Source organism: Oncorhynchus masou, chromosome 7 (genome assembly GCF_036934945.1).
Source record: "Oncorhynchus masou masou isolate Uvic2021 chromosome 7, UVic_Omas_1.1, whole genome shotgun sequence".
NCBI lineage: Eukaryota > Metazoa > Chordata > Actinopteri > Salmoniformes > Salmonidae > Oncorhynchus > Oncorhynchus masou.
The window spans coordinates 26,548,382-26,562,954 of record NC_088218.1 but is presented as its reverse complement, the minus strand read 5'-3'; the positions used below and the strand labels follow the sequence as shown (position 1 = coordinate 26,562,954).

Here is a 14,573-nt window from a genome sequence, read left to right as displayed (position 1 = left end):
GTATGCTCTTTCAAGCCTTCTTTGTAATACATTTTATTTTTGAGACGTACCGCCCGTGGGCCATTGGCTCTGATTCATGAGTTTCCCTGGTTCAGACTGCTGCATGAAGAGCTGGTTGAGTTTGTCCTGCATGTCCTTCTTAGTATGCCCCTCCTCACTCACGCGCTTCATCCAGGGCTGGGGGGGCGGGGTGGGGGCCTCCACCGTGCCCTCATCTTGCCACGCCAGGCCCTCGTCAGTGGCAGACAACCTGGAGAGAGGAAAGGGGTGTGCCAGAGGTAAACTCTGTAAACAGACTGGATCACAGTGATGGGGCTGCATCCGCTTAACCCATGCAGATTGAGAGGACATAGGAGCAGCTCGCTCACACATATGGTGTCCACACACAATCACACACACCTTCCGTCTGTGAGCTCGGCGGACTTGGCCCTCTCCTGGGCGATGGCGTGGATGTTGATTTCTCCCTCCAGGTGATCCTTCTGCTTCTGCCTCTGCTGCTTGCTGTGGATCTCTCGGAGCTCCTGCAAGGCAGCGTGGGATAGAGGAGGACCGGTGAGGGGAAGTGTGGGCGGGATCGCCGGGACTCAACACAACACTCACGTCACAACGAGGCGTCGGCCATTTTGTGCCCTGTAAGTGCCATTATGATTCCAGCCGGGCTCAGTTACCTGATGGAAAGTCTGTGTTTAGTCTACTGCTTCCCTCCATTTAATCCCATCTCTGTGTTTCTCCAATTAATTACTACTGAAATGTAGGTTTGGTTGGATTTTTGGGGCGGACACACTTGCACAAAACATGGCCACCGCCACAGTGCATTCATTGGACAGCTTTCGTAGTCTGGCGAGCGCTGCACATGAACCACTGAGGGAGGGTTAAACGAGCCCTGGGTAGTATGGAAACACAGACACCACTGGAACTGGAAGACTGTAGTGTTTCAGCGCTCCGGGGTGCAGTTTCCCTTAGGTACAGATCTAGGATCAGCTTAATCTCCCCCAATCCTAATCTTAACCTAGTAGGGTTAAAACTGACCTAAGATCACCGTCTAGTGGTAACTTCGCTCTGCTCCGGTTTGAGCACCAAATGGAAACACTACTGGTTAAAGCCAAGTGGTACCAACCAATCACAGAGATCATTCATGGTTCTGGGAGAAATCTGAGCCAAACTATGATTCTCAAAAGCACACAGACTGATATGGAGTTCGGTCAAAAGAGTTGAATGGGAAATTCACAAGGATCATAGCTAGACGTAATTCAAACCCATCCTCTCTAAAGGGTTAAGAAAGTCTTAATATACAGTCTGAGCAGGGAATTAAATTCTGAGGACTTGATTTTCCTGAAGGAATAACTATCAATATAAATTCATCTTAGATTAGATGAAAATCCAATTTAAATTATATCTTCATTGAGCAGAGGAATAATCTAATGTCCATATCTGATACGAGGAATAGATATTCAACATAGATATTCCCCCTTGAACTTTGCGACCTTTTGCCACATTTCAGGCTTCAAACATAAAGATATAAAACTGTATTTTGTGAAGAATCAACAACAAGTGGGACACAATCATGAAGTGGAACGACATTTATTGGATATTTCAAACTTTTTTAACAAATCAAAAACTGAAAAATTGGGCGTGCAAAATTATTCAGCCCCTTTACTTTCAGTGCAGCAAACTCTCTCCAGAGGTTCAGTGAGGATATCTGAATGATCCAATGTTGACCTAAATGACTAATGATGATAAATACAATCCACCTGTGTGTAATCAAGTCTCCGTATAAATGCACCTGCACTGTGATAGTCTCAGAGGTCCGTTAAAAGCGCAGAGAGCATCATGAAGATCAAGGAGCACACCAGGCAGGTCCGAGATACTGTTGTGAAGAAGTTTAAAGCCGGATTTGGATACAAAAAGATTTCCCAAGCTTTAAACATCCCAAGGAGCACTGTGCAAGCGATAATATTGAAATGGAAGGAGTATCAGACCACTGCAAATCTACCAAGACCTGGCCGTCCCTCTAAACTTTCAGCTCATACAAGGAGAAGACTGATCAGAGATGCAGCCAAGAGGCCCATGATCACTCTGGATGAACTGCAGAGATCTACAGCGAAGGTGGGAGACTCTGTCCATAGGACAACAATCAGTTGTATATTGCACAAATCTGGCCTTTATGGAAGAGTGGCAAAAAGAAAGCCATTTCTTAAAGATATCCATAAAAAGTGTCGTTTAAAGTTTGCCACAAGCCACCTGGGAGACACACCAAACATGTGGAAGAAGGTGCTCTGGTCAGATGAAACCAAAATTGAACTTTTTGGCAACAATGCAAAACGTTATGTTTGGCGTAAAAGCAACACAGCTCATCACCCTGACCACACCATCCCCACTGTCAAACATGGTGGTGGCAGCATCATGGTTTGGGCCTGCTTTTCTTCAGCAGGGACAGGGAAGATGGTTAAAATTGATGGGAAGATGGATGGAGCCAAATACAGGATCATTCTGGAAGAAAACCTGATGGAGTCTGCAAAAGACCTGAGACTGGGACGGAGATTTGTCTTCCAACAAGACACTGATCCAAAACATAAAGCAAAATCTACAATGGAATGGTTCAAAAATAAACATATCCAGGTGTTAGAATGGCTAAGTCAAAGTCCAGACCTGAATCCAATCGAGAATCTGTGGAAAGAACTGAAAACTGCTGTTCACAAATGCTCTCCATCCAACCTCACTGAGCTCGAGCTGTTTTGCAAGGAGGAATGGGAAAAAATTTCAGTCTCTCGATGTGCAAAACTGATAGAGACATACCCCAAGCGACTTACAGCTGTAATCGCAGCAAAAGGTGGCACTACAAAGTATTAACTTAAGGGGGCTGAATAATTTTGCACGCCCAATTTTTTAGTTTTTGATTTGTTAAAAAAGTTTGAAATATCCAATAAATGTTGTTCCACTTCATGATTGTGTCCCACTTGTTGTTGATTCTTCACAAAAAAATACAGTTTTATATCTTTATGTTTGAAGCCTGAAATGTGGCAAAAGGTCGCAAAGTTCAAGGGGGCCGAATACTTTCGCAAGGCACTGTATATTCAGATCACACATTAAGGCCAAACGAGCTTGAGAACTTTTGGTCCTGACTGCTACTATGGCCCATTTGGACAGAGTGACTGCTGGGTAATGTAGTCCGGTGTTAGAGAGCACACTGCACACACACACTGCACACACACACACACACACCACAGCCCTCAGTTAACCAGGCTCATAGGTTAAGATTGTGATGACCCATGCATTGTGAAACACCATGCAACCAAGGGCTTCACCCTCATATGTTAAGTTTGCGTGTCATCAACACATGGGGCTGGAGAGAGTGAGGTACGTTCAAGAAAGCTAGATATGTTTAGTCCTCTGTTAAAATGGTGAGACGCACGGCTGACTGAGAACCTGTGAAGATTTCTTTAAATAGTCTCACACTAACAACTTGAGGATAATTTTCATATTGCCTCAATCTATTGATAAACATTACTCTGTTCATTACCTTGTTCTATATTTCTTTACTGTACCAAGTCTTCAATTAGCCTATGTCTATATGGATTTGATCTCCCAAAATAGTAGACCCTACACCTCAATTCACTATTAAATAAATACATCCCTAACGCTAGTGGCCACTCACCCAGTAAAGGACTGTACAGCCGCAAAGCGTCGGTCGAGTGTGCTGTTTTTAATCTTGTCCTCCTGCCATGTAATTAAACAAAGGCACTTCATTTCTATCCAATAAGACAGGAGTCTTTTGCCTTAGGAGTCTTTTGGGAAGTGTTTTTGTGCATTCTACAAATGTTTTCCAACGTAACAAAAGTCCGTCTTAAAGTTTTTGGGGATACCAAAGAGGTAAAATGTTGTCCTCTCACCGTAACCAAAACTACAAAGCCTGACAACTCAAAGCTCAAGGAGCTGAAAAATATAAAATTGTAATTGATTCGATTTAATAAAATAGCCAAACAACCAGGTTCATGCACATGGTGGCTAACATTGACCGGAGCGGTTTCCCAGTATACACTTGCATACTACCGAGTGTGACCCATTTGACTTTGGTCTTGGCAATGCATGCTAAATAGCATGCTAGTATTTAATTGAGCCCTAGTCTAGAGGGTTTAGGAGGCAATGAGAGATATACTCCAGCACCTCCCAGAGGACAGATAAATGAGGGAAGCGGCTAGCTTTTATTAACTCCCTGCAGGGCTACCGAGGCTAAAGCTAAAGACGCTCAAGAGGAAGGACAGCATGGCTTGCTTTGACCAGCCCTTCAAAGGAAGAGGAGGAGTGGTAAAGGGGTTGGTGTGTTGGAGCGCGGAGAGAAGGGTGTGGTGGAAGAGGGGGAGGCAGTAGGGACACCTGCAGGTAGACGTCTATACACTGCAAACAGGCCAGGGCGGCCGACAGACAGTCCAGCAGCGTCTGGTCAACCAAGCCCCCCTCGGACTGAAAAGAGACACACAGGGACCCCAAGGTCAAGGGTCAGATAGAACAGCAGCAGTGCCACCGCGGTCAATAACAAGGTCGTGTTCATTAGGCACCAAACAGAAAGAAACAGACTGAAAAAGGGAGGGACTACCTGTCCAATAAGAAAAGCACATTTTTGTTTCCCATTGCGTTGTGCTTAATGAACACGACCCAGGTACACATCCAGATCAGACTCAACCCCGAGCCCTGACCTGGGCGCCTTGAGTTAGGTGCCCCAACAGCCCCAGGTGGCTGTGTCCGACATCAAACCATAGCAACCCACATACAGTTTAACCATGTATTGATTCCCCAGGTTGAGCCCCTGGGATGTTGTGGGGAAGAGGGCCACACTGGCCGGAAGCAGCACAGCCTACCACAGGCACGGGGTGAGTCTAATATACCCATCACACTACTGAGCCCAGTGGAGCCGACCTGTGCAGAACCGTACTGCACTAGGCCTGGTTACGCATCCATCATAGTTGCTGGAACCGTGCTTTGACAGGACAATGTAAAATTGAGCCAGTCTAGTACAGTTCCGGTTGGCCCTGTAGTGTGACATGGGTCTAACTTTCTTCCTTCTTTAGCATTGGGTTTCAAATCTGCTTAGTAACAGCAGCAGCAGCAGCACACGGAGTTATTCTGATTGGTTATTATTCTCCAGAAGGATGCACTACCATAGAGTGTCCTGCGGGGGGCAGCAGTGCTGGTGAGTGGACAACCTGTCGCCCCCTCTGCTCCTCCAGCAGCAGCTCCAGGCGGAGGCCCTCTATCCGGGCAGTGTGGCCCTGATAGAACGCAGCCAGAAACTGGACAGAGAGACGAGGGCAGAGGTCAGAGGGCACGGGGAAAAAGGTCAGCCAAACAGACCAGACGGGGGTGGCATGGTGGATGGCGGGCGGGCAGGGCGACAGAGTGAGCAACAGTCAGAAACAGTGAGAGAACAACAGTGTAAACCCTCACGTTTTCCCCTAGATACAGACCTTGATTCAGCTCCCTTACCCCAATCCAAAACTGGCACAAGATCAGTGTCTTCAGGCAATTCCCCCTACTCCACTACAGTGCACTCAGCATTTAGTGATCACCTTCACACATGGCAATTGGATCACTATAACATTTCTATGACCTCATTCACTATAAGCGGAATGCACTGTACTGTGTATCTGAAATTCTGGGCCCCTGATGTGGTATGTGGAGCAATTAAAAAGGTTTTGGTTGGAAAGAAAAGACTAAAGTATTGAGATCACATTGAAATGAAAAGGGGGGATCATCAGACACACAAATCATCAAGCCCTCTGATCGTCTTGGCGCCCCAACACACAAAGACAACACGAAGAGATGCAAAGGCATCGTTAGGCAGAAAGAAAGTACTGGAAGTCAGTGTTTTAAATGGTACACTGTCAACTGTTAAACTGAGCATATGGGGCAAACCCTAACTTCCATTTATTAAGTCAGATTTTCATTTAGTCTCTTATTGAAATCAATGCATGGTGAAAATTCTACTTGTGGTAGTTAGGATTCACCCCTATGAGAAGAACTGTAAATTAATCACAGATTTGGTACATCATTGCGCACATGTTGTTACACGGTATGAAATATATTGAGACAAAAATCAGACAGTAGCATTGCAAAACAGAACTCGTTGATTGAACATGAAATTGATTTCAACAGCTTATGATTGAACTACAGGCTATAGGCCTATAACTGTATCTTCTTTTAATGCAGTCATCTCGGTGTTCATTCAAAGCATTTTTTTCCCTTCACTTGTTTGTAACAATTGCAAAAACGTTGACAACTTTCTATTTTGTAGTCAACTTCCCTCTGAAGTTAGCTGCGGCCACCGAGACAGATCAACATCTTGATTCCATGTGTACTGGAGATACTGTGTGTATAAAGTGACGCAGAAGGGTAAAAATGACGCACTGTGCTGTTCTACGAGTGGTCTGGGGCAGTCGGTAAATAACGAGCGTTTTCAAGTGAAGCTTTACTAACAGCGGTTTTGAGAAACAGCTCAGAGATTTAACGATGCTCCTACGAAGGTTCTAACGATGAACTTAGCCTTAAAAAAAAAGGGCCCTCGCCTTTAACCTAGTAAGATGAGTCCGTTAGGGAGTAGTAGTACCGTGAGCTGGGTGTTGAAGGCGTCTATCTCCAGCAGCTTGGAGCGGGTCTCTCTCTCCACGGTGTCTAGCTGTTCTCTCAGCTGCTGCCGACTAGACTCCTTGATCTCCACCGCCTTCTGCAGCGACGACAGGGAGTCTCCTGGACAAGGACGAGGTGGTATTTATTAGTGCCCAGCGTAGCAATATTTTTTTGCAGCAGAAAACTAAAACAAGCATTTCCTATTGGAGCTAAGTGAATATGACCCAGAGAGCAAGCGCCGTAATAGGTTATTATAAAACGGGTGGTTCGAGCCCTTGAATGCTGGCTGGCTGGAAGCCGTGGTATATCAGACCGTTCTAATTACATTGGTAACCAGTTTATAATAGCAATAAGGCACCTAAGGGGTTTGTGGTATGTGGCTTATATACCACGGCGAATGGCTGTATCCAGGCACTCCACGCTGCGTTGTGCTTACGGACTTAGCTGTGGTATATTGGTCACATACCACACCTCCTCGGGCCTTATTGCTTAAGTATAGTGTGGCAGTCAGTCTTTCCCTTAGTTTTGTTTGCAGGTGGGGTACAAATGCCCCCAGGCAACAGATTGTCAATTAAAACTTATAGGCCAGATTATTTTATAAGGCGCTAGGTGGGGGGCACTTCCACACCTGTACTACAGCAGGGGAAACACTGTAGTACAAGTTATAAGTCAGTCCAATGTGGCCTACCCATGTACAGTATGATAGCATAGCTAGGACTAACTAGCAATCAAGCTAAAGCTAACTACTCATTTATGGCAAGTACATGGGGGAAATATTGCATGGACTTAGCAGAGAATTCACAAGTCATCTCTAATAGCAAAGCATATAGTACACAGTCTGAGTCCCAAATGGCACCCTATTCCCTAAAGATGTGCGGAGCTGAGGTAATGAAGCAGTACTTACTGTGCAGGCTGTTCTGTTGAACCTGTTTGAGTTGTTCGTTTAGACACTGTTTGTCAGGGATCAGCCTGCCGAGCCACTGCTGAGAGTCCTGGGGACGACACACAAAGCAACAGCAAGTCTTAGGTAAACTGCATCTGTGAATGTTTAAACGAATTTGGGATCCTTAACGTTAAGAAAAATCCCTCCCCTCCTCAGTTGCAGTTGTCACAAAACATACTATTTTGTGTGTTATAGCAAATAGGCTATAAAGACCTGGGAAAGTCGTGTAATTCAAATAAAGCCAGAAAGGAAGAGGCAAACTTTCGGCTACTTTGGTGAATTTGCAAGGAAAGACATTACGAGATGCAGATGACCAAAACATATGAGCAGGTTTCTACCTGTACCACCTCTCCCTCTCTCTACCTCGTGCTGGGCTGCCTGCTCTGTCTTTTGCAAATGATGCAAGTGTGTGTTCAGTCTTCGGTCTGTTGCATTTCGAATATCCTAGCCTATTCATGGCACCGAATTTGCCGGGATACAGATGGCCTCATAATATGAAATTACAGTAGGCTACCGGTAGCCTTTATATCGATTATCCTTTTCAGACATAATGGAATGCGGCCCCTTGAAACCGCCTGGGCTATGGCATGTCTGTCTGTGTAGGCTACACTACGGATGTTTAAACGCTAAACCTTCTCTGGAGATGTTAACAGGTCTTGTGTAAATGAATGCTTCTGAAGCAGGACTGACATCCATCACAAGGCAACCAGGACTGTTGATCTGCAGCTCAAGATGATTTGATTAACCTATCCTAAAGAAGTGACCTACCAAGACATTTAGTAGAAATTAAACATCTGGCTACCATACCATAAACAAAACAACACAGCAGCACATCAATCAATCAGCAACGTTTATTGTTGCTAGGGAAGAAAAAAAAAAGCTCAACATTTTATGCCGGAGTAGAATTTGGTCTTTTTTTTTTTATTGTCCGCTATCAACATGTTACTGTAGCTGTGTTCTGTCTGTAAAGGGTTGTGGTAGATATAACTTCATTGCCCAGCCCTAGCGGTCATACATGAGTAACAGGACCATTATTTTGCATTGTAAACTGACGTGGAATCTTATGATTTTTTTGTTATTGTTTTTTAACCTGAAAACCGATGAAAGCATGGTTGTTTAAACGTCAAGCAAAATTGTCAATTTGTCACACCCCAAATCTGTATAGGGTTTGAGGCATCACTGTGTGTGTGTGTCAGGGTTTCCATTCGGAAAATGTGGGGCCGGATATTTGACTGGCAGCATTTTAATTTAACGGACATTTGGGAAATTTACCAGAACCATATGCATTGGGTGTGTCACATTATTAGGGCAACTGCCTACGGTGCTCAATATGACAGAAATCACATTTAGATTATGGTAATTCATATTAACAGAACATGCAACGGCGTGCATCATTTTTACAGACAAAGTCCAATGCGAACTTAGAATAACTGCCACATTGACTTTTCCTGAGCCAACAAGACGAGAAACGAACAGCAAATCACTAGCCTTGGCAAATCCAATATCCCCCATAGTAGAAAAGTTTACCTCTTCTATTGGTCAGCTTGTCGTTCTGTGTGAGAAAGAAAAAGCCTATTCCAAAACAGACTCTGGGACAGTTGTGGGGACGATAGATCCCAAATTCATACCATCAGTAGGCCTAGGCTACATATACAGTGTTTTCAGAAAGTATTCAAACCCCTTGACCTTTCAACATGTTACGTTACAGCCATATTCTAAAATTGATTTGAAAAGTTTCCATTTTTGCCACTTTATTACATATAAAAAAATACAAATACCACATTTACATAAGTATTCAGACCCTTCACTCAGTACTTTGTTGAAGCACCTTTGGCAGCGATTACAGCATTGAGTCATCTTGGGTATGATGCTACAAGCTTGGCACACCTGTATTTGGGGAGTTTCTTCCATTCTTCTCTGCAGATCCTAAGTCGCTCTGGATAAGAGCGTCTGCTAAATGACTTAAATGTAAATGTAATCCTCTCAAGCTCTGTCAGGTTGGATGGGGAGCATCGCTGCTATTTTCAGGTCTCTCCAGAGATGTTCGACAGGGTTCAACTCCGGGCTCTGGTTGGGCAACTCAAGGACATTCAAAGACTTGTCCCCGAAGCCACTCCTGCATGGTCTTGGCTGTGTGCTTAGGGTCGTTCAGAAGGTGAACCTTTGCTCCAGTCTGACATCCTGAGCGCTCTGGAGCAGGTTTTCATCAAGGATCTCTTTGTACTTTGCTCCGTTCATCATTCCCTGTCCCTGCCGCTGAAAAACATCCCCACAGCATGGCGCTGCCAACACCATGCTTCACCCTATGAATGGTGCCAGGTTTCATCCAGATGTGACGCTTGGCATTCAGGCCAAAGAGTTCAATTTTGGTTTCATAAGGCCAGAGAATCTGGTTTCTTGAAAAGGCCTGATTGGTGGAGTGCTGCAGAGATAGTTGTCCTTCTGGAAGCTTCTCCGATCTCCACTGAGTGACCATTGGGTTCTTGGTCACCTCTTGGTCACCGCCCTTCTACCCTGATTGCTCAGTTTGGCTGGGTGGCCAGCTCTAGGAAGAGTCTTGGTGGTTCCAAACGTATTACATTTAAGAATGGAGGCCACTGTGTTCTTGGGAATCTTTTTTGCAACCCTTCCCCAGATTTGTACCTCGACACAATCCTGTCTCGGAGATCTACGGACAATTCCTTCGACCTTATGGCTTGGTTTTTGCTCTGGCATTCATTGTCAACTGTTGGACCTTATAGAGATAAGTGCATGTCTTTCCAAATCATGTCCAAATCAAATGAAATTACCACAGGTTGTAGAAAAATCAAGGATGATTAATTGAAACAGGATGCACCGGAGCTCAATTTCGAGTCTCATGGGCAAGGGTCTGAATACTTACGTAAATAATAACTTTTCTAAAAACCTATTTTCACCTTGTCATTATGGGGTATTGTGTGGAGATTGCTGAGGATTTTTTTTATTGAATCCATTTTAGAATAAGGCTGTAATGAAACAAAATCTGGAAAAAGTCGAGGGGGCTGAATACTTTCCGAAGGCACTGTATATACAGTACCATTCAAAAGTTTGGACACACCTACTGAAGGGTTTTTCTGTTAAAAAAAACAACTATTTTCTACATTGTAGAATAATATTGAAGACATCAAAACTATGAAATAACACACAAGGATTCATGTAGTAACCAAAAACAAAAAGGTTTAACAAATCAAAATATATTTTAGATTCTTCAAAGCCTCTGCCTTTATGACAGCTCTGCACACTTATTGGGATATTGAAGCATTTTTTCTTTTGGCTTTATAATAATATACGGTGTCCAGCCAATAATCTGAAACGCAACCAAAACAAACAGATAATGCATTCAACAAATGTGTTGAGTCATAAGCTTGATGTAGTCATTGCGTGCTATGAATAAGGGACCAAATACTTCAATTTCGACTACTTTAATATGCAGTTGAAGTCGGAAGTTTACTTAGTCGTGGACAAAAGTTTTGAGAATTGCACAAATATTAATATCCAAAGTTTGCTGCTTCAGTGTCTTCAGATATTATTATCAGATGTTACTATTGAATACTGAAGTATAATTACAAGCATTTCATAAGTGTCAAAGGCTTTTATTGACAATTACATGAAGTTGATGCAGAGTCAATATTTGCAGTGTTGACCCTTCTTTTTCAAGACCTCTGCAATCTGCCCTGGCATGCTGTCAATTAACTTCTGGGCCACATCCTGACTGATGGCAGCCCATTCTTGCATAATCAATGTTTGGAGTTTGTCAGAATTTGTTGGTTTTTGTTTGTCCACCCGCCTATTGAGGATTGACCTGGCCATGGACCCAAAATATTGATGTTTTGTTCCCTGAGCCACTTAGTTATAACTTTTGCCTTATGGCAAGGTGCTCCATCATGCTGAAAAAGGCATTGTTCTTCACCAAACTCGGAGGATGTGTTGGTATCATTCTTTATTCATTCTTTATTCATGGCTGTGTTCTTAGGCAAAATTGTGAGTGAGCCCACTCCCTTGGCTGCAACCCCACACATGAATGGTCTCAGGATGCTTTACTGTTAGCATGACACAGGACTGATGGTAGCACTCACCTTGTCTTCTCCGGACAATCTTTTTTCCGGATGCCCCAAACAATCGGAAAGGGGATTCATCAGAGAAAATGACTTGATCCTCAGCAGTCCAATCCCTGTACCTTTTGCAGAGTTGGGCTGAAATGCAGTGGAAATGTGTTTTGGGGGATTCAGTTCATTTGCATGGCAAAGAGGGACTTTGCAAATAATCTGATCACTCTTCATAACATTCTGGAGTATATGCAAATTGCCATCATACAAACTGAGGCAGCAGACTTTGTGAAAAGTCATATTTGTGTCATTCTCAAAACGTTTGGCCACGACTGTACACCTTAGCCACAACTTTAGAAGTACGCTTGGGGTCATTGTCCATTTGGAATACCCATTTGCGACCAAGCTTTAACTTCCTGACTGATGTCTTGAGATGTTGCTTCAATATATCCACATAATTTTCCTTTCTCATGTAGCTATCTATTTTGTGCACCAGTTCCTCCAGCAGCAAAGCACCCCCACAACATGATGCTGCCACCCCCGTGCTTCACGGTTGGGATGGTGTTCTTTGGATTGCAAGCCTCCCCCTTTTTCCTCAAAACAGAATGATGGTCATTATGGCCAAACAGTTCTATTTTTGTTCCATCAGACCAGAGGACATTTCTTCAAAAGGTACGATCTTTGTCCCCATGTGCAGTTGCAAACCGTAGTCTGGCTTTTATTTGGCGGTTTTGGAGCAGTGGCTTCTTCCTTGCCGAGTGGCCTTTCAGGTTATGTCGATATAGGACTCGTTTTACTGTGGATATAGATACATTCGTACCCGTTTCCTCCAGCATCTTCACAAGGTCCTTTGCTTTTGTTCTGGGATTGATTTGCACTTTTCGCACCAAAGTACGTTCATCTCTAGGAGACAGAACGCGTCTCCTTCCTGAGCGGTATGACGGCTGCGTGGTCCCATGGTGTTTATACTTGCGTACTATTGTTTGTACAGATGAACGTTGTACCTTCAGGCGTTTGGAAATTGCTCCCAAGGATGAACCAGACTTGTGGAGGTCTACAATTTATTTTCTGAGGTCTTGGCTGACTTCCCCATGATGTCAAGCAAAGAGGTACTGCGTTTGAATGTAGGCCTTGAAATACATCCACAGGTACACCTCCAATTTACTCAAATTATGTCAATTAGCCTATCAGAAGCTTCTGAAGCCATGACATTTTTTGGAATGTTCCAAGCTGTTTAAAGGCACAGTCAATTTAGTATATGTAAACTTCTGACCCACTGGAATTGTGATACAGTGAATTATAAGTGAAATAATCTGTCTAAACAATTGTTGGAAAAATGACTTGTGTCATGCACAAAGTAGATGTCCTAACTGACTTGGCAAAACTTTAGTTTGTTAACCAGAAATTTGTGGAGAGGTTGAAAAACGAGTTTTAATGACTCCTACCTAAGTGTACGCAAACTTCCAACTTCAACTGTACATACAAGTGACCTTGTCCCCAAAATGGGGGGACTACGTACAAAAGGTGCTGTAATTTAGAAACGGTTCGCCTGATAAGGATGAAAATTAAAGCTGACAGTCTGCACTTCAACCTCATAGTCATTGTTTGATTTCAAATCCAAGAAACAATGCTTCGCTGTCCCAATAATTATGGAGGGGACTATGTGTTACACATGGTGTGTACGTACCTGCAGCTGCTGTTGTAGGTGGGTGATCTCAGAGATGCGGATCTCGCGGGTCTTGTTGGTGCTCTCGATCTCATGCCGCTGGGCAGACAGGCGGAAGCGGATGTCCTGCAGCTTGCCCTCCAGCTGGCTCTTCTTGTCGTTCTGGGGAGGGAGGGAGAAACTAATTATCATACCTTATTGTCCTTTCTTCAAAATAACAAAGTAAAGATATCCTGGGACTACAGTTATAATGTTTTGTGTCTGTCTTTACCAGTGCCTCCAGCTCAAACTCCAGGGTCTTCTTGCGGGCTTTGAGCAGGACAATGTTCTCCTGCTCTCGGTTCCTCTGGGTCAGCAGTTCCTGCCGGCGGTTCCTCTCCCACTCCAACTGACGCTGGCGCTCCAGCTCCCGCTTCGCCGCCTAGCCAGAGGGAATGTTTTACTGTGTACGCAGAAATAGTGCAGAGCCAGCCGTGGTCGAGTGGTAACACTTCCAGATCTATGCACATATTCAAGTTCCTGCCGGTGACCTGGGTTCAATGCCCGTTTCCACCCTTTTCTCTACACTTGTCTACCCCTCTGTCAATAAAGCAATACAATAAGAAAAGAGAGTGAATTTATCTTAAAAGTACAACATAGTAGTAGAATAGTTAATATACACACACACTGCATTGGTTCCTGTGTTCATCACTTTCCCCTTACATCTCCTCCTCCCTCTCAACCTCTTTACTCTGCCTCTCCAGCTCCCTCTCTTTATACATCCTCACTGTCCTCCTTAAACCGCTTTTCCTTCTCCATCCCCCTTACCACCTCTCCTCACCTCTCTCCTCTCGATCTCCTTGCGTCTCTCCTCCTCGCGCTGCCTCTCCACCTCCCTCTGCTTCTCCAGCTGCTTCTCTAGCTCCTGCTGCCGCCGCCTCTCCTGCTCGAGCCGCTCGCGCTCCTTCCTCTCCTGCTCCTCACGCTCCAGCGCTGCCAGACGCTCTTGCTCCTTGCGCTGCAGCTCAAGCAGGGCCTGTCGACGCTTCTCCAGCTCCAGGTTGCCCCGCTCAAAGTTCTCCCGCTTCCTGTCCTCGAAAGTCACTTTGGGAAGGGAGACAGAGATAGAGGGGTCAGAGACAGAGATAGAGGGGTCAGAGAGAGAAATGGGGGACATATTTTGCCCTGTTGCCTAATTTTCAGTGGCATTTCTTGGAAAACTGGGGCCATTTTTACATAGCTGTTTATATTTATAAAGGAGCTTTTTGCTGTGTGTTTAAAGGGATTGGTACATACATTT

At 44.4% G+C, this 14,573-nt stretch overlaps 1 protein-coding gene across 3 annotated transcripts in view; it reads right to left on the bottom strand.

Annotated features, from left to right (window-relative positions):
- Positions 1-14,573, bottom strand: part of LOC135543594 (intersectin-1-like) — a 60,243-nt gene that overhangs the window by 23,112 nt on the left and 22,558 nt on the right. For all 3 annotated transcript variants that reach the window (XM_064970982.1, XM_064970983.1, XM_064970984.1), the window contains exons 12-18: positions 14,115-14,377; positions 13,566-13,715; positions 13,316-13,456; positions 7,526-7,613; positions 6,602-6,741; positions 400-521; positions 51-250 (exon numbers count right to left, since the gene is read on the bottom strand). In XM_064970982.1, coding sequence (XP_064827054.1) covers positions 51-250; positions 400-521; positions 6,602-6,741; positions 7,526-7,613; positions 13,316-13,456; positions 13,566-13,715; positions 14,115-14,377 — 1,104 coding nt within the window. The remainder of the gene's footprint in view (positions 1-50; positions 251-399; positions 522-6,601; positions 6,742-7,525; positions 7,614-13,315; positions 13,457-13,565; positions 13,716-14,114; positions 14,378-14,573) is intronic.